Source organism: Cajanus cajan, chromosome 3 (genome assembly GCF_000230855.2).
Source record: "Cajanus cajan strain Asha chromosome 3, NIPB_CcT2T_4, whole genome shotgun sequence".
Lineage (NCBI taxonomy): Eukaryota > Viridiplantae > Streptophyta > Magnoliopsida > Fabales > Fabaceae > Cajanus > Cajanus cajan.
In genome coordinates this window covers 6217520-6245460 of record NC_138519.1, presented here as the reverse complement: position 1 = coordinate 6245460, position 27941 = coordinate 6217520, and the positions used below count along the sequence as shown (strand labels likewise).

The 27941-nt window shown below is 32.6% G+C and overlaps 3 protein-coding genes across 8 annotated transcripts; 1 reads left to right on the top strand and 2 right to left on the bottom strand.

Annotated features, from left to right (window-relative positions):
- Positions 1-2: 2 nt before the first annotated feature.
- KU80 (Ku80 family protein) lies at positions 3-9457 on the bottom strand. 5 transcript variants are annotated; one of them, XM_020363664.3, is made up of 18 exons: positions 9303-9457; positions 8944-9058; positions 8339-8406; positions 8095-8159; positions 7753-7852; positions 6917-6987; positions 5979-6150; positions 5709-5801; positions 5523-5574; positions 4087-4218; positions 3122-3525; positions 2210-2496; positions 1902-2097; positions 1581-1787; positions 1017-1184; positions 632-943; positions 345-475; positions 3-229 (listed from the first exon to the last, which is right to left on the bottom strand). In XM_020363664.3, the coding sequence occupies exons 7-18, from the start codon at positions 5991-5993 to the stop codon at positions 169-171; spliced, it is 2058 nt and encodes a 685-aa protein (XP_020219253.1). In that variant the 5' UTR covers positions 5994-6150; positions 6917-6987; positions 7753-7852; positions 8095-8159; positions 8339-8406; positions 8944-9058; positions 9303-9457; the 3' UTR covers positions 3-168. The 5 variants fall into 5 exon arrangements, with proteins under 5 accessions (XP_020219253.1, XP_020219252.1, XP_020219254.1 ...); XM_020363663.3 differs by having other exon boundaries at positions 8095-8156; XM_020363665.3 differs by having other exon boundaries at positions 5979-6141; positions 8095-8156.
- A 5410-nt stretch (positions 9458-14867) lies between these two features.
- On the top strand, positions 14868-17604 carry LOC109801851 (LRR receptor-like serine/threonine-protein kinase FEI 1). The gene is made up of 3 exons (XM_020362986.3): positions 14868-15420; positions 15521-16942; positions 17042-17604. The coding sequence occupies exons 1-3, from the start codon at positions 15057-15059 to the stop codon at positions 17446-17448; spliced, it is 2193 nt and encodes a 730-aa protein (XP_020218575.1). The 5' UTR covers positions 14868-15056; the 3' UTR covers positions 17449-17604.
- A 2888-nt stretch (positions 17605-20492) lies between these two features.
- Positions 20493-27082, bottom strand: LOC109801852 (AT-hook motif nuclear-localized protein 7). 2 transcript variants are annotated; one of them, XM_020362987.3, is made up of 7 exons: positions 26925-27082; positions 26721-26792; positions 25417-25839; positions 24554-24621; positions 23608-23739; positions 21578-21739; positions 20493-21096 (listed from the first exon to the last, which is right to left on the bottom strand). In XM_020362987.3, exons 3-7 carry the CDS (start codon positions 25790-25792, stop codon positions 20785-20787), a joined length of 1050 nt encoding a protein of 349 aa, XP_020218576.1. In that variant the 5' UTR covers positions 25793-25839; positions 26721-26792; positions 26925-27082; the 3' UTR covers positions 20493-20784. The 2 variants fall into 2 exon arrangements, with proteins under 2 accessions (XP_020218576.1, XP_020218577.1); XM_020362988.3 differs by lacking the exons at positions 26721-26792; positions 26925-27082 and adding an exon at positions 25953-26259.
- Positions 27083-27941: the final 859 nt, after the last annotated feature.

Genomic DNA, 27941 nt, shown 5'->3' with positions numbered 1-27941 from the left:
AATGAATTCAAGCGTCAGAAATCAGAATCTCAGGTGAGTACAGATAAAATTTACAATGTATTACAATAGTTTTTCCAAAACAGTTGTTTATACAAGACATCTAATCATTACTGTTACAGAGGCAGAAAAATGAAGGTCTCAGATATTTGAGCACATATAGCGAAGAAATCAAACAACTTTTGATTCAGATTTAACCAAGAAACTTCTGGCTTCATCATCAGTAACTTCACTGTATAAAGAAACCAAATAACAAATTATGATCCAATAACAAAAAATAAAAAATAAAAAAATAAAAAAACACTTATATGTATTGAATTGTGAGAAAGAGATATTAGTACAAAAACCTGTCTATAGCTTCTGTTTTGGGGATCAACGCGAGTCCCTCTGAAGCAAGATAGTCACAGAAACTATTAAGCTTTTTCTCTCGACAGAAATTACATAGATGTCTAAGGAAATCGTTGAATTGTTTTGGTTCCTTCACCAAAAAAAAAAATTGTCAATTTAACTAGTTAAGTCAGGGCAGATAAAAGAAAGAAATTCATAGAGGGATAACAGATAAATTAAAGGTTGAACAGAAAAATCCCAAGTCCCAACCATCTTCCGCATGCAGAAAGAAGTGGGAGACAATTACCTGCTCAAGGATACAACCCTTGCGAAGCACAACTAAACACTCCAATGCTTTAGGATAGTTATCACCTTCATGTGAGTCCTCCACCAGGTCAAATATTTTATTTTTCATTTCATTAATCGCTTTTACAACCCAATCAGGACCATCTCTGCGTGAAATCAATGCTTCAAAATCTTGGACAGGGGTCAGGTCCCCGATTTTCTCAACTTTAACAGATGCATTTTCAATGAGATTGGCAGGTTGAGCAGTAATGTTTCCTTCAACATCTACACTTGAAAAAGATCTCTTTCCTCCCAACAAACGCCTTGACTTTTTCTACAGCAAGATATTTCAAATGTAAATCATAACTCATGTTCGTAACAAAAAGGTGCAAAGCACACATTCTTACCAAGGGATTTCCCTTTAGCTCAAAAGACCTACAAAATGAACCTATTACAGCTCTGTTTTGCAAAAGCAGGTCACCATCAGGCTCTGTAATTTTCTTGAGTGTGTCATCAAGAGGAGGTACTGCTGCATCAGGATCCTTTGATTTCAGCTCAAGATAACGATAAAAGCGCTGAAAAGATTGAAGAAATATATCTGTTACATTTATCCTATGATTACTCTTTTGGCGGAAGAGGATAGTTTATTAGAGATCTCCACCTTCAACTTCATCTCAATACAATTTTTCTCACAATGGGTAATAAGATGATTAACTTTTAAATATTCAAGACAAGGATTAAGCATACTTCTCGACATCTTAAAGCATCCAGTACTAACTCTAGCCAACAAGACATGCTAAATGCAGATTCACATTTCAAGCAATGATCACAACTTAACTTCAAAAATCCCATGTAAAAAATGAAACATCAAATCCTTCTGAGAATAAAACAGAAAAAAAATGGTAATATAAGTGAATAAGCAAGCAGAAACGAGAAAGTAAACTAGAAACATGAGTAGATAGAATAAGTACCTCTAACACTGGATTCGGTGTAAAGTCAGGTAGCAAAACTTCCTGTTGCCCATGTGGTGCAAGATCAAGTGTCTTAATTAAGTTATCTGCAGCCTCTAGCTGTAGTTCATTTGGAAGCCACGATGCTGGGAAATTAGTGAAGGAAGGGAATTGAAATTCCCGAACATCCTCGGCAAAAGGTAGTACATTTAAGTAAAATGAATCGGGCTGCACAGCATAATCAACAATCAATAATCAATAAATATATAAAAATGATGAGGCAACATTGAAGTCGATACAGATAAACCAATATAAAATACAAGAAACAGAGAAAAAACCTACAATATTTTCTCTATCAGATAAATTGGGTGTCAAGACCCCAATGATAACATTCGATTGTCCCCGTCTCCAGACACAACGTAATATTGCCACCTTATTCATTTCCTTCATAGCCCTTGCTAGTGCAGAAAGTGCAAGCATGGCTTTTGTATTTCCAGGTTCAGGTAGGAAAGCATATACATCTTTCATGTAATGGTGTCTTCAGCAAACATTTCATTTTCAGACAGGAAGAAAAGAAAAATAAAGAGTCAGGAAATCTACATTAGCAAATTTGAATCAAATATATTCTTTTAAAGCATATGGAATTTTACCTAAGTACATTGTTAGATTCAGTAAATCCCAAAAGCTTCACACCTTTTTCCGGTTTGAACTTAACAGCCTCCCACTCAGCAGAGGATATGGGAACTATTTGAGGCCCATAAGGATAACCTTTAATTCTTCGGTCTGGGGGGACAACTTTATCAGGATCTTCAGAACTCTTGTACTCATAATCTACCTTGACATCACGTGTAGCATGTTTATCATTTGGAGGAGCCTTATCAGAATATTTCTTTAGAGAAGGAAATTTCTCTTCTGATGTTTTCTTGTACACCATTACCTGATTATCATTAACTGATTAACGTTTTCACGAAAACAAAGTACATTGTTTTACTAAGAATGTTTTATTTGAAACACACATTGGATAAATAACCCACTTGCTTGGAGCATCTACTTCCCAGACTGAGAAGAAAGAAAAATAAAGACACAGTAACAAGTAATCTTCAACTGTAAATTATGTGCACAAATCATAATGTACATAACTCCAAAACAAATTATGTTTTCCAGCATCAAATTAAAAATATAAATATGATGTTAAATATTAAGATGCAGAGGCAAAAGAAAACATTGGGTATGCCCTTCCACGATCACATTACCTCAAAATATTCAACTTTAATCAGAGATAAAGATTCATATTGTCCATGGACATCTCAAAATTGGAGCCTTTTGATTTGACATTTTATAATCATTTACAGTAGAGAAAAAGGTTCTACAATGGCATGACAACATTAAATATCAAATTAATACGACATGGAAAATGAAAAACAAGTAAAATGACATGATTTTTCAACTATTATGGTTCTACTGGATAAATGAGTATAATACCATTTAAAAAGTACATTCAACATGGGCTGGAAATTAAATATATATATATATACACACACACACACACACCTAGATCTCACCTTAATTTTAAGTTTTGGACTGAATTCAATATCCCCCCTGAAAACTGTAACTGGAGTTATATTTCTTGTTCTAAGAGCACCAAACAAAGAAATTGGATTGTCCACATACAACAATCTTGTTGATGTTTCCTTTGAAAAAATATTTAACAGGCGATCATTCTCATCCATTATTCCCTTGTTTGCATCTTGACTAAGCTTTCCTCTCAGAATTATACTTTCCATCCTCATACCATGGACGGTCATTTGTTTAGCAATGGTGGTAACTTGCTCTTCCTTCGTTCCTTTATAAGATTCTTTTATTGGATACTGCGCATTTGTAATAAGACACATACGTTTCTTTCCCTTGTTTGTTTCTCCAAATTTTTTAATCAACATATCCATGGCAACAATGACAGCATCAAGAACTAACATCAAAGTCAAGGCATACAGAAAAGGGTAAATGCTAGCTGATGAGGTAAAATCTAAGGCAGTAGGAAATGATCAACTTCCTCTAGAAAATTTAAATAATTAATCTTACAAAGTTTTGCTACTGATTAGATACATTGATTATCATAGCACAATCATAATGGTTTTCAGAAAAATATAAACTTATCATACAAATCATGCAAAAAAAATATCATTGACAAAAATTAAGTAAAACAAATAGTTACTTTTTAAAAAAGCAAGTAAATTGTACAATGGAAACAGAGGTTTTGTTTTTGTAAAAAATTATATATAAATATATATAGCTAATTATTAAAAGGAAAAAACTAAGTGAAAGATAAATGGCATTAAGTAATACAGTGTAATCTGAAACACAAATCTCCGACATCTTATACTTTTGCCCAGAGCAAACAATATGAATATTTTAATGCAGGAAAAAACTCAAAATAATATAACTTTTTGACAAAATAAGTTACGAAAGAAAAGATACCAATTAACATGTAAAAAGTACCAGATTATAGAACCATGAAATTTATGGATACAATCACCGTCATTCTTTCCTCGAGGCAGTTGTTGCAAAGCCTCAACAATATCTCCATCCACAACTTTAATATCTTTCAAAACCACAACATGTTGATACCCACCCACTTCTGAAGTAAGTTCATTGTCAGTGTCTGAAAAAGTGTCAACACAAACACAGGTGAGGGAGGCCCTTGATCAAACTCCAACATAGGAGTTAAAGAAAATTAATAGCAAAGCAAGGTTATCAATAACGGATAACGGTCTATGGCGGTAAGCCAAAAATCCACCATAAACATATGGCGGATGGCGTGGCGGCCTATGGCGGATGCCATGGCGGACAAAAATAATATATATATTAAAAACAAAACCAAAAATTAAAAATAAAATAATAAAAAAACAGACTTTTAGGATACATGACTTTAGTGTTGGGTGCTTACTGCTTACCATTGTGCTATAAGTGAAACAAAATTGGGAACAACATTATAGGTTTAATATAGAAAACAACATAACAGAACATGATAATGAAATTCTAAAATATAGATAACTAAATTCCAAAATTTTGATAAACTGAGAACAAAAACATTGAACAGATGAAGAACAAGAACAATCACACAAAATAAGAGAGAGAGAGAAAAGAGAGAGAAAGAGATGATGAACATCTGAAGAAATGAAAAATAGATGGAAAAAAACAGAAAAATAAAGAAATGGAAGGAAGAAGAAAAAACAAAAAACAAAAAGAACTCTTATAGGTCACGAATTTGTTGGCCAGAAAACTTTCAGGAGCTTAGGCCGCTATGGTTCAGGTCGCTGGAGGCTGGTGGCCTAAGAAGGCTCACCATAGTTGTTTGTTCACAATTTAGGAGCCTCACAAGAGAAAAGATGAGGGAAAAAAAAAAAAGAGGATGAGGAGGAATTCCGCCATGAGCGCCATGGCCATGGCGAACATAGCAGGCACCATGGCGGATATGGCAGGTTCCGTGGCAGATATGGCGGACGCCACTATATAACGGGAAATAATGGATAGCGAATGGTGGAGGGGTTCAAAAACGCCACGTTATACCTTTGTGGCAGTGCCATAACGGTTATTTGATAACATTGTAGCAAAGTACAAGCAGAATTCTTCGCATGACACATAGCAGCATGAATAGTAAGTTAGTAACATTAACAACAGGAAATCAAAATGAAAAAGACTAGGTGTAACCAACAGGGCAAAGATTCTATTTAGTTCTTACTCCCAATTTTTTATATGATAATCAAAAATCAAGGATGCAAAAGAAAATCAAGGAAGATATGATAATTTATTAGTTCTTACTCCCAAATTTTGCATTACAGATAGCTAACATTTTCAGTGCAAGGAAAACTTCATAATCACATGACAACAAAATCAACAATGAATTGAAACCAATAAACAATAAGCCAACATGACCCATTGCATGGTACAGATTAAAGAGAGCACCTTCAGTTCCAAATAAGACTATTCCTACTTCATCATATTTGTTATAGATCAGCTGCACAAAAAACAAAAAACAAAAACAAAGGATCATGTTATTGAAGCTCACAACTGACAAAACCAAACACAAAATTGAAATAACCAAATAAAAATGAAATTTTGAATAGAAAAGAGGGTGGGAATCATTAATACCTTCTTCTGCACAAGCAAGGAACATACTTTCTCAATTTCAGGAAGAACAGAATGCATGGATGGGCCCACATCAAGCAGCAAAAGCAATGCTTCCTTTTGTTTTCCATAATTTAATTGTGGTAATAAAAAAAACAAATACAAATTTGTGCATTAAGTAATGAAATTTAAAATAATAGAAAGGAAGATAATGAATTTGAAGAAAAACTTAAACCCAGATAAGTGAAGTCGGGGAATCCAAAAGGGTATCTAAAAGTGAAGTGAAAATGGTACCTTGTTTCGAGCCATGGGTGGAACAGTAGAGAGAGTGAATTAGCGAAATTAAGGTTGCAGAAGGTGAGTTATACGTAAGCTGCTTAGTTCATCTTCAATCTTCCCGCTTTGTAGATTAACTCAAAGTCTTAAACACCCGAAGGCCCAAGGATGAGTAAAACTTCTATGGACACTAACCCAAAACTGAGGTGTTAGACTCGACCAATTAAAACTGATGGCACACCAAAATTTTAAATTATAATAAAATAAAAAATAAAAAAAAACAAAAAAAAAATGAACTTTTTAATCCACAAACATGGTCCATGTCACCTGGGAGCAGCAAGTCAACCCTGTGTCCCACAAATTATGACAAACCTTACTATCACTGCTAGAATTCTCCTTATTAGTTGAGGATTTTCATGCGAGTTTTTGAGAAATAAATTTTATGCAAATTATATTTCGCAGGTAAAACATTTATGGCTAACTCATTTTTTATGGATTTAAAAATCCATTGGAAACATTTTGTGGATAATTTTCACATGAAGACAATAAATTGTCGCAAGAAATTTTGGCAAGAAAATAGCAATAATCCAATACCCTATAAGAATGGATAACCAAATCATTATTAAATTATTACTGGCATACATACTAAACTATAATAGCAATTTACAATTAAACGAATGAAAAACAATCCACAAAACATAAGCAAGTTTCTTTTTTGAAAAAACAGAATCACAACAAGAACAATCAGTGTATGCCCCATTCCCCTAGCTTATCTTTCAGCTGATCTAGTTCATCCCTTGGCAAAGAAACCGTAACAATCCTTACATTACCACCATTTAATTGGTTATCTTCTGGTGTTGGAAGAACCAAAACATTAGATAGGAAATAAGTATCGTAAGATAGGAGTGCAGAAAAGATTGCAGAAATAAATCAAATCAGAAAATGGTCGAACTTACCGCAGCTTCAACATTAGCATGAGATTCATCATTAGGACTAGAAAGCATTGACATGATACTTAGGACTTTACCTGCAAGATAGCATACAAAATAATTATTCATTTCCTGCAGATTAGCTTCTCTTGTGTAACATTTCCTGCAGTATTGACTGCATATATTGGACAAGCAACATATCTAAGAATGTTCCCAGGGAAAGTATCTAAGACTTTCTATGAATGTATACTACATTGCTTAAATTCAAAAGATCCATTAATACATTAACTGTTCTTATAATCTAATCAATGGTTTAATTGATATTTCCTTTTTCCCTCTTCTGTGAATAACATGCAGGCCACTTATATTGGCCAACCTTTGTTGTTGCTGCTATCATAGCTAGTCAAGCAATGATTTCAGGAGCATTTTCTGAAATATCCCAAGCACAAAGTTTGTGTTGTTTCCCAAGAGTTAAGGTTGTTCATACTTCCACTACGCACAGGGGCCAGGTGTATATTCCTGAGGTCAACTGCATGTTTATGATTGCATGTATTGTGGTCATTGTTGCCTTCAAGACCTCTAAAAAAATGACTCGTGCATATGGCAATTATTCTCCAAACTCTTTCACACACACAACACATCATACTTTTGTTTGATTACTTCAAAAAAAGTGTGTAAAGTACAAAATTCTAATCTTTGTTGTATTAGCACAACATGACAGGTGGCCAAGTTTTATGTTTGATGCAGGGATTGCAGTAGTTTGCGATATGCCAATCAAGAACGCAAATGCAATAAAGTATCACATTAATGAGCTTGCTATATAGTATAATCTTCTGAAAAAATGAACATTGATATTTTATTACCTTTGTGGACCTCACTTGCTTGAAAGATGAATCTAGTTGCCTCTCAAGCTGCCCAAGTTGTTTGGAATTCAATGGGCCCAAATCTTCACCTAGAAGGTTCCTGAAGCATGGAACAAGTGCATGGTGTAATGAAACATCGCTGATGCAAATGGCAAACCATTTTTGAAAAATATAAAAATTCAATAACTGTAACTAACTAAATGCAAGAAAATTTTCTCAAACCTTAACCAACAAAAAATTAAAAGAGGATAGTGAAAGCCAGTCAGGTTATAAGTTTTTTATTACTAATTTTATAAGGTTTTGTGCATTTTAAAAAAGAAAATACTTTTATGTGAAATTCACCTTTAAGTCCTTCAAAGAGATTCAAATCTTCCTTTCAGCTTCAAGTACTCTCAGTAGCTACTCTGCTATATACAAAAACAAATGACAAATGAAAAATAACAAAGGGGCTTTTGGAACATATAATGAAAAACATATTTTACATAAGATTATTTTAAGTTGGCAATCAAAGTTCTAGGAATTAATAAGACTTTCCTAACTGAAATTACTAAGAGAGGTTATTTCTTTGGCATTCACTAATCACTACCTCAAGCTCTTTGGCTGGTTTGCTAACTTCCACTGCACTTTTGGTACCTTTCAAGTGTTTTGAGCATGCTGCAGATTGAAGAAAGAGAAAGGAATAACTGTTCAAATTGATCATGGTGCATGGATTAACCATACCACAATTGTGAAAGAACTACAACAGCAAATGAGCCATATATCTTACTAAGCATCAAACTTAAAAGGAGGTGTCAATTTTATTTGTGGCCCAAAATTAAAGTTGGAATTTGCTCCTCTTTATTGACACAAAATCAACATCAAATATTAATGCATTTATATTTTATTATTCATCTATATCATACTTAACCTCGATGTTCCAAGCTAGATAAAAACAAATAGAAAGGTTTCAAATTATAAAACTATGAGCTAACTAGTTTCCAAAATTCTAATGTAGAAAGCAGTTCATAGAGAGGGAAAGTGAGATGCAATTCAAGGCTGCAGAAAACATAAATGCTTTCTTCTTGACAATATTCATGGGAATCTGGGACTATATTCAAAAGGAAAGGTACATGTTTGAACTCAAGAACAAGGTATCCATCAAACAATATCAATGCGCAACCTATCTTCATCAAACAAGTTGAATCATCTTACCTCCAGCCAACCTATCTTCATTCTCCACAATATCAATGCGCAATATCCAATCCTATTCTGCCTTTTTCAGATTACAAACATTCTCAGCTATCTCAATAATCTGGTACTCCGAGAGCTATACACAAAAACACACAAAAATGAACCCTAGTAGAGGTGATTTTAGATAATATGCAAATATGAACAGAACATATAAACCCTAATAGAGAGAAGAATCAGGAAAAAGAGAGCTTGTCTTCTTCTTTGACGTATGCAGAACATATATAGAATTTAAAACAAGATAAATTATATATTGCAATGACAAAGCACCAAGTGAATAAGCACCAAAAGAGGAATGGGAGAGAAAGGGAGAACTAAAGTACGGCGAAACCAGAAGAGCAGTGCGGTGGTTGCAGTACGGTCACGGTGACGACGACGTTGCGGTAACGGTGCCCAGTGGTGAATGCATCCAGTAAAAAATGCAGTGCAGTGCTAGTGAAGAATGCTAGATAAAAACAAACAGAAAGGTTTCAACACCTTTTCTAGTTGAAAAAATATAAATTTTCTTTTTCATTTTGATTACAATATTTATTTAATATAATTAATTAAATATTAATCAGATATAATAGTTATTTTAATTTACGTAAAAAAAAATTATAACACTAATATTTAAGATGTATATTGTAAGTGGTGTGGTTTAGTAGAATATTATTTTTAGTTAAATTAGTTTAAGTTTATAAGGGGTTTATATCTATTTTTTTAAAAAAAAGGGGTTCATAACTTCAATTTTTCATAAATCGTTAAAGAAAGACTAAAGAGAGTTTTTCTATAATCCTCCCTCCATTTTTTCACTAAAATTCATTTCTTCCTCACTTCTCGCGGTTGATTCAATTTAGTTGATGCGGGTGGTTTGAAATCCCAAAGTTAAGAGTCTCCAAGTTGAAATCATACAAAGTTCGTCATCTTCTCCATTCCTATTGTCAATTCTAGATCATCAACGAGGTAAGGGAAGTTTGTTGTTGAATGTTGTGTAAAGATGTATGAAAGGATGAATGTTTTTTTTTTATTCTTAATGTTCTTGGTTTCTTGGAGATTTTTGAGGTAGTTGGGATTTTGGGTGGGGGGAATCTTGATTTTGTACCCAAATTCTTCTTGTTTAGATGAGGTTTATATTCGAGTTTGGAGCTTGTAGGTGAGTTTTAGATGGAATAAAGAGATTTGGAAACCCCAAAATCATGAAAAACAAAGATAATCTCTATTATAAAACGAGTAAGCAATTTTGAAACGAATAAGTGGATTTAGAGATGATAAATGGGGGTGTTTCTGGAAGGAAACTGTCGAACCATTTTGAATTGATTGAGCGGCATTGGAGATCAAAATTAGAGGTATTTTTGGAAGAAATCTGCTAAGCGATTTGGTGCTTTCTAAATCAAACTTTATTATCTTCATAAAAGTTATAGCCTTAAATGTTAGTTTTCCAATGATTTTGAAATCACCTAAAAAAAAGGTTTAGAACTTCAGTTATAACCTTTATAATGAACAAAGGTTAAGTTGTTAGCAATTAGGCAAACTATTATGTTTTTTGTAATTTTCAGTATAGTATATGATGGAGTTAGAACTTGAAGTCTTCATAAGAGTTGTAGATAACTTTTTTAGCTTTCATATGAGATAAAGATGAGTTTGACTGGAGTAGTAGAACTCCAATTGTGTTGTGTTATATGGAAGTTGTTGTTGTGTGTTAATTGATGATTATATGTTGAAAATAATGTGTTAATTCCCTTATAGCATATGGTAATATATGATGTTTTAAGTTATTATATGATGAATGTTGAAATGGATGATGATGTATAAGGATGTTTGAAGTTGTTTACATTGTGATTGAAGTTGTTATGTTGAGATTACTATACATGTTGTAAGTTGTACTAGTTGTTGGAAGTTGTGTTTCAAGTATTTAGTTGTTTGAAGTTAATTTAGTTGTTAAGTTCTTTGGATATTTTCAGTTGTTTGTCAAGATGTTGCTTCCATTGATATATGCCTAAAGTTGTAAAGTTATCTTGATGTTAAGTTGCTATATTTCCTTGATGCTTTAAATTATGTTATAGTTGTAAGATGGATGTTGATAGTTGTTAAAGTTGAAAATTGTAAAGTTTTTGGATACAAAATGTTGTGTTTATTATTGTCGTTAAATTGAGAGTTGATATATATGTTGAAAGATGATTAAGTTATAAAGAAGTAAGTTGATATGATGTTATATGTTGTATGATTAAGACGTAAGATTACTAATGGGAATAGGGCAGGTCAAGCCAGACTTTGAATATATAGATTGGGCTTATTCTGCAAAATTAAAGTATGAGTTTGACCCATTATCTATCATATTTTTTTTATAAGTCTGTTCTGACCTTTTTAAAGCTTGACATGACCTAGTAATCTATTTAAAAAACTATTTAAATTATTAATATTAATTAGGTCAATAAACTTAATTTTTAAAAAACAACAAAATTATTTTTAAAATATAGTTTACTCAATATTATTAAAATTTAAATTTTACAAGAAATATATGAGAAAAATTAAATTATTTTTTGTTGATTGATAATTTATTTATTTTTTATAAATTTATTTGTTTATTTATATTTTTAATTATATATATTATTTTTATTATTTTATATAGATAAATAGGCTGACTTATCAGGTTTAATAGATTTTTCTATAAGCTGAAACCTGACTTTTTTATATAAATAGACTTTTTTAAAAGTATAAACTTTACCTTTTTATTAAACAAGTCAGCCAGACCAGACTTTCAAGAAGTCAAGTCATAGGTCCCTGTTTAAGGCCTGACCTATTCTCATCCCTACTTAAGATGAATGAATTTTAAGTTGTAATGATGTATAATGATAAGTTGTTAAGTTGTTCGGTTATTAGGTATGTGATTGTGATACATGTTTATGTTTAGATACATAGAAAATAGAAAATACTTAAAGATGTTTTCAAACTTTAGAATCTTATTGTGCGAATGTACATTATGTTAAACTTTTCAGTAAGTAAGTTGGCTTCTAAATAAATACGCTATTTTCAGTTGTCTCATCTAGATTCTATGTAGTATCCGTATGTGGGCAAGGTCGAAACAGATGTGTATAAAGTGACCATAATATAGAAGCAAAGTCGAGCTATAGTGATTATGAGTGACCAACCAAGTCAAGTACAAAGTCAAGGACTTAGTCGCTAATCGAGTATTGGAGGGATTATGATATTTGGAGGGTAGTCAATGGACTAATCCCATAGTGGGCAGTGTTGCAAGCTAATGTCATAGTAGGCTCATACCAAAATGTTCTACCTTGACATAATATCATACTTTCTAGTTTAAGTGGTGAAACATAAGAAATCAATCTAGCTTATGTTAGTCATTATTTCTAGCCTTGTGATAGCCGTTGTTTCTGGCCTTAATTAATGTTGGTCAATGTATCTGACCCTAATGTTAGAAGCTATTTTTGGTTTTATACCAGTCATTATGATTCAATAGGGTCAAGTCACTTAAACTGCTCACCTTAGTTGTAGAAGATCTCCATAGTTGATATCCGTGACAATGCATCAGTTATATTTATATGTATGTAGATTATGTTGTTCTATTGAAGGTGTTGAGGTGGATCGAATGAGTTTTTGTGTTGTTCTATGTTGTTTGTGGTGTATTGATGATATAAATGTACATCTTGTCCAATAATATGTATATGTGCATACTGAAAGTGGTTAAGTTGAATGGGTAAAGATGTAGAGGTAGCTATCTGATGAAAGTTGTGAGTGTAATATTGTTTAATGATTGTGTTATATTGTATATATAATGAAGTTGCCTATTTGTACACATTGTTTGAGTGCCTTAAGTTATTTGACAAAACTTGATATGATGTAATGAATGATATTTATTTTAAGTCGTTTATGTTGCGTTGCATGCTGTTGTATGAAGTTATTTTTGTATCACAAGTTTATCCTATGTTTTCCCTTGTGATTTAGGATTGGTATGATCATCTTGGTACAAAAGCAGGACATGATTAATGGGTCAAGTGGTGTTGTTCGATGGTGAATCATATCAAAAGTGGCTCTCTTTTGGATGTTGCTATCCTGATGTAGCTAGGTCTTGTATAAATGTCTGACCGACGACTAGGTTTATTTTGTATATAATAGTTACTTTTTTTGTATTAAGTATGTATACAACTATTTTGTATATCCTTTCTTGTGTGGCCTTGCATTCATCATTCATACCTTTTTCTCTTGTCCCTTTGAAGCACAACATTCACGGCTAAAATCTCAACATACCAAATGAAAAAAAAACAAAATACAAAATAAAAGGAAAATTCTTGAACAAATTCAGTCATAAATAAATAGGCAAACAAGTTTGCATCACATCCGAATTAACCTACTCATAATACTGCAGAGTGCAGCATCTACCTAATTAATCAGCCGATTAACATATGAGATACTCTACCTAGCTGCAACTTACAACCCTGAAACTACATCCTATGGTAATAGACATGAGACATGTTTGAAACAATCTCTAGATAAGAGAGAGAACACTGTAAGCATGAAATGGAAGAGCTGAGTCATGAATAATGTTGTCAGCAAGAGTAGTTGAGGTTGATGATCAACTTAACTATCAGGCAAAGATATGTTAATATCAGTAGCCGACTTTCTAGAGTCTGGCATAGTTTGCATGTTGACCCAGTTGTCTCTTCTAAAGGCATTAGGGGCAGTGAGGTTTGTGTTAAGGGTTCCAGAATTTTGCAGTTCATGTGCACCACCCATCACATTCACATCCTCTTTCTCAGCATTGGTTGGTGGTGGTGGTGGTGCAGAAGACACTGCAATGGCTGGAGTAACAGTGGCTGCTGCATAAACAGAGTCACTCTCAAGCAACTATATCTCATTCTTCTTCTTTCCTTCTTATTGAACCATATTTACAAGCATGGGCAGAAAAGAGCCTATCAACAGCTTTTCTAAAAGCCGCCATATCTCCAACTGTGGTGAAATTGGTCAAGTTCCCCCATCCAAGTTGGTGCTATACCTTGAATTTGCCCAAGTTGGTCAAGTTCCAAAGGCAACTTCCATTTAGGAAACAAGAAGTTAGAGGACAAGTCTGAGTACTAAATGTTGGACAAGTTATCAATCTCAACAACAACACTGCTATTCATTAAGAAATAATAAAGTTGAAGCTGTCTCGGTTAGTTTAACATTCCAATACTAGGTGGAATATTCATCACCAACAATGTTGGTGGAACTGAGGTTGAGATATTGCAAATTAGCACCCAAATGTTCAAGGAGAGTGGCAAAGGGAACTTGAGAGAGTGTGTGAGAGAGAAAGAGGGACAAAAGAGATATATGTAGCAACTTGGATGATGCACCAGTTGCTGAATTTTCTTGAGTCTTGCACATGCATAGAGTAGGTCATGGTGAGTTGTGTCTTCTAAGTTGAGAAAATAGGTAGGAGTGAGCGTTACGTTAAGGGTTGCAGAGTTTGGCAGTATGCACACTTATCATCACAAATGACCTTCAAAGTGCTCAAGTCAAGGCTAAAAGTCTACAATGTGTGAACAGAAGAATGATTGGAATAATAAGACATGGAATGAATGATATATAGAAGGAAGAACAACTTGTAGGAAACGCATGAGAGTATTTATGCCAGTCAGAGTCTATAGCTAGCATTGAACAATATTCATTCTACTTTCCACACACTTAACCCCTTAATTCAACCTATGAATGACTTGATAATTAAATTCCTTTGTGGAAATTTTTGTATCTTGGATGTCTGTGATAAGTGGGAAAATTAATATGCTGAAATTGATATGTAGAATAATTCCACATACATGGATGCCCGTGTAGAAAGGGTGACGTTGAAACTTTGGAGTCTCCTATTGTATGTATATACTAGTCATGAGAGTGAAGTCTCACTTTCTGATTAAGAATACATACCACACACCTTCATTGTATCTTTCCACAACCCATCATTTCAGAATTATATACTCCTTTGGCCAATTCAAACCACTGGAAAATGGTTGAAAGAAAGTTTCCGCGTGATTGTCCATTGATTATTATTATTATATATACAAATTAGTTCCAATAGGGGCGAATAACAAAGTGAGGGAATATAAAGTATGGAAAAGTGTGTTTGGTGTTTCCTAATTGTGATGCTACCATCTCTTATTATTGCTACCATCAATGAGGAAAGACAGGCTTTGCTCAAGAGCGGGTGGTGGAATCATTACCGAAATATCTCAAATCATTGTGCCAATTGGGAGGGAATCCTTTGTAATGAAGCTGGAAGTGTGACTGAGATTTACACACCTTTGGTCATTCAATCACAAGAATTGCTGCGGATTCAGAACTTGAACCTCTCTGCCTTCCCCAATTTACAGATTCTATATTTAGATGGAATGGGTCTTAGGGGAAGGATCCCTGAAGAAATAAGCACACTTACAAACCTTAATTATCTTGACCTGTCCAGCAATTGTCTTCACGGTAAGTTATTGCTTCAACCACTTGCAAAACTCTTTATTACACTATCCCTTCAAAATCATAATCTCACACATCTCTTTCTTGCTTTTTCACCCAATTACAGGTTCAATACCACTACAGCTTGCTAATTTGACCCAATTGAAAGGATTATTTCTCTATAATAATTCACTAACGGGTTCAATCCCATCTACATTGGGTCAATCCAGGAATTTGACACATCTCTTCCTTGACTCTAACCAACTTACCCATTCCATACCTAGAGAGTTAGGAAACTTGACACTGTTAAAATTATTAAATCTATCACGTAACTCTCTTTTTGGTTCAATACCTTCAGAGATTGGAAAAGCCACCAGACTCTTAGACATAGACCTTTCCCACAACAATCTTACAGGATCCATCCCACCTCCAATCCTCCAATGCCCACATATCAAAAAAGTGGATTTAAGCCACAACTTATTAAATGGCACCATCACTTCCCAAATAAATCATGTTCATAACCTCAACCTTAGCCATAATTTTTTGAATGGTGAAGTTCCATATCTCTGGGAAACATATTCCATGTTAGATAGTTTGGATATTAGCTATAACAATTTCACAGGTAAATTACACAAGGAACTTGCTAATTTATCATACGTAAATCTTTCATATAATTCCTTTGACTTCTCACAAGACCTTGAGTCAAACTTAGAGTTACCAGACTATTGTTATTTTAAGGTAGACTCGTTAATTGGTTACCACATGCCAAACTTCACATCTTGCCACATTAATAGTCACAATGTTACCCACCAAACCAATCCTGGAACTAGAAAAGGCAAGACTTCCTTGTTAATTGTTATTCCTATCGTTTGCTTCATTCTTTTGGTAATTCTTACAGCATTATATTTCACAAGAAGCAAATTTAAGACCAAACTTGAAGGAATATCAACAAAAAATGGAGACTTGTTTTCTGTATGGAACTATGATGGTAAAATTGCATTTGATGACATCATTGAAGCAACTGAAGACTTTGACATCAAGTATTGCATTGGGACCGGTGCATATGGCAGTGTTTATAGAGCCCAATTGCCGAGTGGCAAAATTGTTGCATTGAAGAAACTTCACCAAATGGAATCTCATAATACATCTTTTGTCAAAAGCTTTTGCAATGAGGTCAAGATGTTAACAAAAATTCGTCACAGAAACATCGTAAAGCTTCATGGCTTTTGCCTCCACAATCGTTGCATGTTTCTTGTCTATCAATATATGGAAAGAGGTAGCTTATTTTCAATCTTGAATAATGATGTGGAAGCTGAGGAGTTAAATTGGAGCAAGAGGGTGAATGTCATCAAAGAAATGGCATGTGCTTTGTCCTACATGCATCATGATTGTACCCCACCCATTGTTCATCGAGATGTAACAAGTAGCAATGTTCTATTAAACTCACAATTAGAGGCTACTGTTTCAGACTTTGGCACAGCCAGGCTCCTTGATCCTGATTCCTCAAATCAAACCTTGGTAGCTGGCACATATGGCTACATTGCCCCAGGTGAAGTGCTATTTTCTATAAAAATAAAATCTTTATGAATTCCTGGAATATATATATAATGGTATTGTTTAAGAATTTAACTTTCTTGGTGCATTACAGAGCTTGCTTATACATTGAATGTCACAGAAAAATGGGATGTTTATAGTTTTGGAGTTGTGGCTCTTGAAACATTAATGGGAAGACATCCTAAAGAGCTAATCTCATCTTTATCCAATTCAACTACTCAAAACATGTTGTTGAAGGACCTCTTAGATACACGTCTTCCTCTTCCTAACTTTCGAAAAGACGCTCAAAATATAATGCTTGTGGTAACTATAGCATTAGCATGTTTGTGTTCCAAACCAAAGTTCAGGCCATCAATGCAAGATGTGAGTTGGGAGCTCTCTAATTTCAAAATGACATTGCCTTTATCTTTCCATCAGATTTCAATCCATGAGATGATGACCAAAGAAATATGTAGTCTTTCGTGCAAGTATCAAGAAAGAAATATAAAAGGCAAAAATTAAGGAAAGTAATATTTTTTGCCTTTTTAGAATAAGTAAGAAAGTTTTCTTGATTAAACAGTAGACAAATGCATGTTGTTTTCTGGTTTATATTCATAATTTTCCGTATTTGTTTTATCTTCATCCAATTTTTAACATGAACTTTTAAGTTTGCCTTTACTTTGATTGGTAATTGAAGTAGGCCAATTTATTTTGGTTGATTGAAAATAATATTCCAATTTAAAATAATAATAGTTTATTTATGATAGCATTAATAAGGAGTCGATGTTAATATGAGGTAAAGAATGCATGAGTTATGAATGTTGAAAAATTCAAATTAAACCGATGTATTTTATAAAGTAGATTAGGTAACTTTTAACTAAGATATTCAAAATATCTATCTCATGAAATGTCATATAAATTACATCAAAAGCAAATAAAATATATAATCAATAAATCAAGTATATAGTCAGATTATTATATTTCATTAAAATGTTTGATAATTAAAACTATAATAGTCGAATTATTATATTTTATTAAAATTGTTGTTAATTAGAATTTAAAACTTGTAATTAATAAAATAATAATTTGAATTTAAATTTAAATTTAAAATAATTTCATGAATAAATTAACATTTTAAAATAATTCAAATATTATATTTAAATATATAAATTATATTAAAAATTTGTATGAATAGATATTTTTTAACATATAAATTATATTTTATATTTATGATAAATAATTTATATCATTGTATTAGATTATTTTTAATTATTGATCATTTATTTTAAAAAATATTAAAATTAAATTTATAAATAAATATGACAAATAAAAAATTGAATTAGAAAAAAAAAATTAAGTAATCTCTAAATTGATAAATAACTCCTAAAAAAACTCCCATACAAAAGAAAGTTGTTTGTATTTAATATATAGGAGGTTGATAATGGTTGGTTTAAAACATAAATATGATTTTGTATCAACTAATATTTTAGTTTATATGATGTACAAGATAAATGTTTATTATATAATAAAATTTTAAAATAAATTATGTATAAAAATAAATATTATATTTAAATATATAAATTATATTTTTATAACATAATATTATATTTATACAAAAATTATTCATTTTAAAAATATATAATAAAGAATATACCTTAATTTAAATTTTACGTTTCTTTTAATTTATAATTTAACCATTGTATTAAAACTAATATAGTGTATCAAAATTAGATTAATCCGATGTTATCCCATATTAGTATGATTAAACAGCCGCTACTAGGGATGGCAACGGGGCGGGTCGGGTACGGGTTTCATGATACCCGTCCCCATCCCCGCGAGTTAAATTCATCCCCGTCCCCGTCCCCATACTCGTCGGGTATGGATTTTCATCCACATCCCCGTCCCCGTCGGGTATCGGGTATACACGTACCCGTACCCGTACCTGTCAATTTTTTTATTTTTTATTTTTTGTAAAAAAAAATAGATTTTTAAATTATTTTTTTTATTATATTATAATTATAATTAAGTTATTTTTTTATCTTATATTATAATTAATAATTACACATAAAAAATATTAATTTTTTTAATATAATTAAATTGAAAGTGAGTATTAAATTAAAAATGAGAACGGGGACGGGTACGGGTACGGGTACGGGTACGGGTACGGGTACGGGGCGGGTAAGTACATACCCGTACCCGTACCGTACCCAATTTAATATATTGGGTTTTACCCGTACCCGTACCCGTACCCGGTCAAACCAGGTATTTCCCGTCAAAGTCGGGACGAGTTCGGGTATTATTTGCGGGTACTGGTATGTTTGTCATCCGTAGGCATGCGCTGTTCACAACCACAATATAATGCGTATATGAAATTGGACTCTCTCTCATTAATTACGAATTCACAGGCTCCTCTTTTTTTCTTTTTTTTTTCAAGAATTATGTTACAGTACTATTTTCTTAAATAAGTTTCTTCTTTTCAGAAATTCACACTTTCGTAATATCTTTTAACATCGACTTCCTTTTGCTTAATACCCCATCCTCCATCTCACATCCCTTCCCTTGTCACAGTCCAATTCTATGCATATACCATAAGCTCTACACAACATGAAAATATATTACAAATAAATTTATGCATGAATTAATTTTAATGTTTATTTTTTATATATAATTTTTCCTAAAAAAATGCTTCTATACAAGTTTATCAAAACATAAGCTGTACAGTGGTGTCTGTTTCTTTCACCTTGGACCGTTTGTTAGTGCTACTGATTGTTTCCATCGAACAGTCATGCTATATATAGTACCAAATCTTTGGACAAGCAAAGTATAAGATGCGCAATTATGCTCACTAATTTTTAATTATAAATTTATAATATCTAATTAAAAATTATAAAATATTTTAGACTCAATTATATTTTACTTTATTTATATTTTTGGTCTTTTATAATTTTTTATTTATAATTTCAATCTTTTATATAACACCGTAAGTTTTGATAATATTTTTTGTATTATTCCTAGTTGTATATGATGTTACGTTGAAATGTGTGTGTTGAAAGACTCCTAGGTTTGAGGATCCCCTAAAGCTTCAATGATATTGAGAGGGAATTCTTTGGACAAACACAAAGTTTGACCCTGAAGAAAAAAATATATATGGTTTCAAATTTTTCAGTATTTTCTGATAACATGGCACAAGAGTTTGAGACCGGTGCAAACCGATCTCATGTCAATTGAGTATATATATATATATATAATTCTCACATATATTGATCATGATATTCATCTGAACAACTTCCTACCAATAATGTCCTTGGTGATAAAAATGTATAATTTACTCTCCTTACAGATGTTTCCAATACATATCCAAACTACTTAACCATTTTACTATACCTTTTCCTTAATAGGTCTATGACACTAATATCTACTTGTGTACAATTATTTTGTATATCCTTTCTTGTGTGGCCTTGCATTCATCATTCATACCTTTTTCTCTTGTCCCTTTGAAGCACATTCAGCTAAAATCTCAACATACCAAATGAAAAAAAAAAAAATAATACAAAATAAAAGGAAAATTCTTGAACAAATTCAGTCATAAATAAATAGGCAAACAAGTTTGCATTACATCCGAATTAGCCTACTCATAATACTGCAGAGTGCAGCATCTACCTAATTAATCAGCCGATAAACATATGAGATACTCTACCTAGCTGCAACTTACAATACTGAAACTACATCCTACGGTAATAGACATGAGACATGTTTGAAACAATCTCTAGATAAGAGAGAGAACACTGTAAACATGAAATAAAAGAGCTGAGTCATGAATAATGTTGTCAGCAAGAGTAGTTGAGGTTGATGATCAACTTAACAATCAGGCAAAGATATGTTAATATCAGTAGCTGACTTTCTAGAGTCAGGCATAGTGTGCATGTTGACCCAGTTGTCTCTTCTAAAGGCATTAGGGGCAGTGAGGTTTGTGTTAAGGGTTCCAGAATTTTGCAGTACATGTGCACCACCCATCACATTCACATCCTCTTTCTCAGCATTGGTTGGAGGTGGTGGTGCAGAAGACACTGCAATGGCTGGAGTAACAGTGGCTGCTGCATAATCAGTAGACTTGGACTTCTTTAGTTTTTGTTCTTGCTGGCTGCTTGGTAGAAAGCTTCCAACCACCACCTACATATAAAAGAGTGCATTTGAGTGAACATTTGCAAACTTTATTTGGGATATTGATCTTATAAAATTGATTTCGATTACAATTAGATTTAGGAACTTTCATCTCAAAATTACAAGAAGCAAACTTAAATTTGATTTGTAAAAGCCATTAACAAAATAAATTTGTTGTAAAATCACATTTATTATAAAAAATTATATAAAAAAATGCATGTTTGGGGAACATGCAATAAGTGATCATTCATTTGAAACAGAATTATACCCTCCTAACTTGGCCTAATTTATATCAGTCTACAATAAGGTAAGTCTAGGGTAGGGAGCACTTGTCATGGCATGCAAGCTAGCCTCTCTGCAATTGTGAATCCTGTTTGGTTCGGCAATATACTAGGAGAATACAATGTGGTTCATTTTTCAAGCATGCAAGTACAAATGAACTTTGCAAAATTGAGCATATCCTAAGGGAGCAGAGAGGGAGGTGGCTTACCTGCACAGGACTGGCAGCTACAAGAAGACCAGCTACACCACCACCTACAACACGGCCGTCAGGGCTAGCCAACGAGACAGACATTCCACCAGACCTGCTTCTTGTTCCTTGGTTGTCAGTAGGCATGAATGATCCAGACAAGGAAAGTATCTCAAAACGGCCCTACAAAAGAAATATTTGGAATAGAATTATAGCACCATCATGAACAAGTCATAATCAAATAAAAAACTACCATTTCCAACCCAACTCATTGATGAACTTATGTAAACAAATGACATCAAGTACCAGCAAAGACTATCAAAACCAGAATTTTTAAGCCAGTCATTTTAAGGCAACCTTAACTATTTCTAGTCTCTAAAAGTAAAACTTAAATCATGCAATCTTTTCAAACTAAGCAATTTGTGCATTATTCATTTCTTAAGCCTAGCATGCATGAGTGGCTACAACTTACAACTTACAAGGAAGAAAAATGGTAATAGGAAGGACATTTGACGACTTAGAATTAGAGAAGAAGGCACGTAAAAAGCAAAACATTTCCCTATTTTCAGAACATGGCATTGGCAGCAGGGAATTGAAAAGGGAAAATTAGAGAAAGGGAGAACTTAGAGGATGAAACAACTTATTCATTAGAATGCATGGTACATATACGTTGGTTTTGCATTACACTCATCTCTGTAAACTATTGATAGACTGGGAAGAAACTATTCCGTAGAACTATGATAAGTGATGAAACTTCATACACACTTGTACCCATGAAAACTAATGCTCTATTTGGACTAGGCGTGAAATGGAACACCACGAAATAAGAAGAAACGAAATAGAAAGGATAGAAGTAATTAAAAAAAATTGAGTAGAAAAATATGTATTGTTTGGATGAATAGCCTAAAGGAAATAATTGAATAAATTTCTCAGTTGATTTGGATAAGTGGAAGAGAGAGCATAAATAAATAAATAATTTGTATGAATAATGCCTTTTATTTTACATTAATTAAAGAAATTAAATTTAACCCCAAAAAATTAAACTTTTTACTCCTTTAATTTTTTTAATACAAATTATTTTCTAATTTAAAAATTTAACAGTCTATTTCCTTAGTACACTAAATGTCATTATTTCCAACAAATTGTAACGACCAAAAAAGTTTTCAACATAATAAAAAGAATATAACGAATTATCGATCAGATCAATAATCAATTTATATAAACTCTGCATGTAGATTTAGAACTTCTCATCATGAGCATTGTGCAACCTATTCATCAATTGCACACGCAAATATTTTTCCTTTGTTTATTACTAGAACTCTAAATCTTCCTTGTATGTTTGCATTATCATTATATCTCGTGTATTATTGATAATAAGATTTAATCTTCTCTTGAAAACTGCTATTCATAACAGATAACGTGATTACTAACAAAACTAATTGACAAGATATTAGTAAAATTTTACCATATCATTGAATTCAACTTCCATACAACCACAATTAATTTACTAACCAGAAAGTGTTTATAGAACTCAGGACATCGTTACTAGTATTTCGATTGTATCTGGTTATAAATGTTAACAATCCGATAACTTTTGCAATTCCCAAAATTTATATTCATATTTCTAGTTCAAGTAATTTAATTTAACATCACGAGCATTAACCACACATACACAAACACATACAACATTAAACAGAAGCAACATAACCTAGACCACAAGGGTAAACTAATAAAAAAACTGGCCAGAAAGAAAATAATACATCACATCTTGAACAAGAGATAAAGGCCATTACGAAACACTTGAGGGTATGGGCATAAGTAAGAGTGAAAGATTCATTTATATATGCTTCTTTGGCAAAGTTCATAAGTTTAAGGCAAGCAAAATAAAACAAAAAAAAAATGTTATTTTCAGAAGGAAGTTTCAAATAAATATCTAGTCTTTAAACAAATGACGATTATAGTGTAAAATTGCATTAAAATGCCATTGTAAAAAAGGAAAGGTTGAAAAAAGAAATAAAGTAAAACAATCAATGACATAAATACTGCCGCACCTCATAAGTTAAAGTACCCCCAGAAGAATCAGGCTGACGAAGAGTAACATTTGAAATCACACCATTAGCAGATAAGATACATATAGCTCGTGGCCCTTGTTGAGAAAAGGATATCACCTTCATTGTAATGTCCTACAACAACAAAAGAGTAAAGCAGGTTAACCTTGTTCAACTATCTTTTGGAGAAAGTTTCATCATCAAGTATAAACATTGCTAAACGAAAGTATGAATAAAGGCTTTTCTCCTTCAAATGGATAATAAATGTACAAAACACTGAGATATATGTTAACGATGTTAGTCTTCTGTCAATAAGGATATTTGCAAGAAGAAAAAAATCTGTATTTTTTTTAAGCCTATCCAAATAAATACATGAGATATATGTCAACGATGGGAAAAGAAGAGAAGTAAATCAAGCCCTGTAGTTAACAAAAACTGCATACTTGATCTTTCAATGCAAACTGTCTCAAGACCAGAAGGAACCATGGACTCTTCAGAAAAGAGTCATACTCATGCTGTATCCATGTGAAAAGGATATGCATCAGACACTAAACGAACACTTTTGATAGTACTAGCTGCATTTTACAGTTTTGTTTCTTCCATAATTTGAATTTTTACACTGCTATAGATGAAAATGCCACAATCATTAAGTTGTTTTGGTTTTCTATTTTCAAATTTCTATTATCAAATTTTCCTCGCACTATCTTATCTTCCCCCACTCCTACCATCTAAAAAATTAGATTATAAAACTGTTTTATAAAATTATAAAATAATTTTAATAGTTAAAAAACAAATATTCAATTAAACACTTCCTGCATCTATAACTCCATGATTATAGAACCTCAAGGATAAGAATAACAAGAAACAGTTGAGAGACAAATTCAAAGCAAAAGCAAACTCGTGTGAATTAAATGAAGCTTTTCCCTTGCCCAGTCCCAGTAAAGCATACCTCGCCAGCATTGACAGTGATGATATGTGGCATAAAATTTGTACCATCAGAGCACGCATTAAAGTCACCTACAGAATCACCAATAATAAATATTACTGAACTGAGCTGAAGCTTAGCAAGTAAGCAATAATATAAATAAAACTGCTCAAATATTTTCCCCTGGATATTTATGTTAGTTGAATAATCTTATCATGGTAGGAATTTTAATTTTAAGCAAAAAACAATTAAATTGGTAACATAGTACTTTCCAACCCAATTAGGATTTGGTAGAAGGGCCATGCCATTCAAACTTCAGAGATTTAGAAGTGTCAATTGAAATCCAAAACAACACTCTGCTCGAGTATACTAGGGGTGACCAACCTAAATGATAATATGGTTAAGCAAAAAATGAGGTTACCTATCAAGAAATATCCTGCCATTCAACAGATGCATTTAATCTCAATGATACAGATCTCATCATCCCCACAAAAGAATAAAGATGTAACATATGAAAGTCACAAGAGAAAGACTCCCTCGTTAACACAAATTTCCTCATCTATGCATGGAAATAACAAATTTATAAAGTAATTCATTGTGCCTGGCTATGTGAAAAACTTTCGTGCACAAGGGTGGCTTAATAAGCTATTAAAAAAATGATAACTTTATCATGCATCTGTGAAAAACAGTTCCCAAGTTAGACATGATGCAAAATCAAAGAAGCAACACAAACAAGTAATTTCATCATGGCAAACAGAAAAAATCTTGAATTTTCACCAAAAGGAAAAGATTACCAGCAAAATGAGAACAACTTGACAAACCATATTAATTACCATCAAGAGCAATCAACATAAAACTCATCAAAGAGACAAAGAGCCATCAACTACCTAGATAATCCAAACCAACTTTCTTGGAAGCCTTATAGTCCATCCCCCGCATTTTCCCCCGCTTCCCCGATGAGAAGTCATTAGAGGACGGAGCAGACGACGATATTGGCATTGGTGACAATGCCATAGTAACAGACCCATCAGGCCCATATTTCCTTGGTCTACCCCGTTTCTTCTTAACTGATGTTCCATCCAACCCCACATTCACAGGTGATACACCAAGAGCTGCACCACCACCACCACCTCCGCCGCCGCCACCACCATCAGGGACATGAACCTGGTTTGGAGCCTCACTCCTCGGCGCCACATGGTAAGCTGATGGAGCTTCTGCCCCTATCACTGTAACCCCAGAACTAATGCCTTCTCTGGCTTCCATGCAAATGCTGAATTATCACCCTCAAGTCTATATTACCAAACCAACACCTACAACCCCATAATAGAATAGAATAAACAACAATTAGAAAGCAAATGGATTACAAGAGCATAATTAATTAAAAAAATTATAGCTTTTAGCCAAAGCATCAATGCCTTCAAACCTTCTCCAGCATGTTACAGAGGCACAGTGAAAACCCATCTAAGGATCTCACTGAAGAGTAAGAAGGTAAACTAAAGAAGCAAACTTTAGTTCTACAAAAAAGCTGTTTCACTATATTAGCAAAGATCCATTAAGGGGCTTTAGCCATGCAATCGGGGGAAAAAAGCTAAAAAAAAGATTTCAACCATTCGGATTCAGAGTGTAGAATTATAACAAGAAATGCAGTTATTTTCTATCAAAGTTAAGTTCTTTGGTCTTCGTTCTCATCTCTGAAAAATGGGTACTTAGTTTCAAACACAAGAACCAGAAATTTACCTCTTAACAAGAGATGAAAAAGGGAAAAAAAATATTAGCCACTAAAAGCAAAATAACATAAATTAGTAAAATAGTACGATTTTAAATTTTTTTTAAAAAATAAATCCCCACTTGGCTAAAATAATTTCGAAAAAAAATTGGTAAAATAAAAAATCACTCATTTGCTTCAAATATTTCTGAGGCCAGAGTTGAAAATAAAGCCGAAACCATCCAAAAACATCAAAGGCTTTTCAAAAACAGAAAAACAAACACCACCCTTTAAAATAAATCTGCTTCAAACCCAGCATTTTCCAAAACTTCAAAAACCAGAAAGCTGAAACAAAGGGGGGGAAATAGTAATAAACACCAAAAATAAAAAATACAAAATTTTGAAAGAAAGCTCCTTATATATTCTCTTATGGAAAACACATCAACATCAGGGTGTGGATATTCTTCAGAATGCAAAGATCATGACCTGTCACTGTGATTCCACACTTGAGCAAGCTTCTTCCAAAGCTGAAAACTTGAATTCAGATTTCTTTTTCAGCTGCACCAGAGAAACTCATTAGCTCAGCTAGACACACCGCAGACAGTAAAAACTCAAAAACACAAAAAATAAAAATAAAAACAAAAACAAAAACAAAAGCAGTGTTTGTTCTGGAAATTCAAGGCAACTTACAAATATCAGAGGTGAAAAAAAACCCGTTGGCTGGTTGGTTTTTCCAAAGCTGCTTGAATTGAAAGTTGAAAAAGAGAGAAAAATGGAAAGCTGAAAATAAATACTACTGTTACAGCAATTAAAAACAATAATAAATCAGGGAGAAAAAACCAAAGATAAAACAAGGGTGATAAAGTGTATTTATATTAAATAGTAATAAATATTTAAAGGCTTTATTTTATTTGATTTGAATAAATTCCTAAGCCCGATAAATACAATATGGTTAAGAAGAATTTGACGTCCGTGAGGGACAATTAAAAAAAAAAAAAAATTGTAGCTATATTTAGATCCATGGTTAATATAGTAAAATTGTTATAAAGCAATGTAATTTAGAGGAAATAAAGTTGTGGCTTTTTCTTTTTTTATTGAGAAATTAATTAAATTTGCTATTTAAAGCTGCAAAGACAGGGTTGGACGGCCAAAGCTTTATGTTGCCGCTGACCTCCTTTTTGTCTTTTTTCTCAAAATGAAAGATCATGGCAAATATTATGTCCTTCATGTCACTCCTAATTACCCTCTTATGCCACTGAAGTGGAATTTTTCTCTTCTTTTTTCTTTTTATATTTAATGAAATTTTGTTAAATAACATTCAATGTGTTGGACTGTTAGTTTGGTGTTAATTAGGAGTATTGCTTCCATTCATAAAATTCAAAAAAGTCTTCCCATTTCATTCATATGGTCATATTTCCTTCATAAATATCCACTCATTGTTGTTATTTTCATGCTCCAAATGGAATTATCTCTTTACTTTTTAATTTCTTTATTTGTAACACACAGTAAGGTCAACCTAAAAAATTGAAACTTTGTTGTCGCTGTTATAAAAATTATTATAAAAAAAAACAATTTTTAAAAACTATTATTAAGATGGGTATTTGTTAAATAATAAAGAAATATTTTCTCATCTTCCTCTTTATCCTAAGATAAAGGTATGGATCATCTAGACCGGAGTTGCATGAAGTGAGTATTTTTAAAATTGAA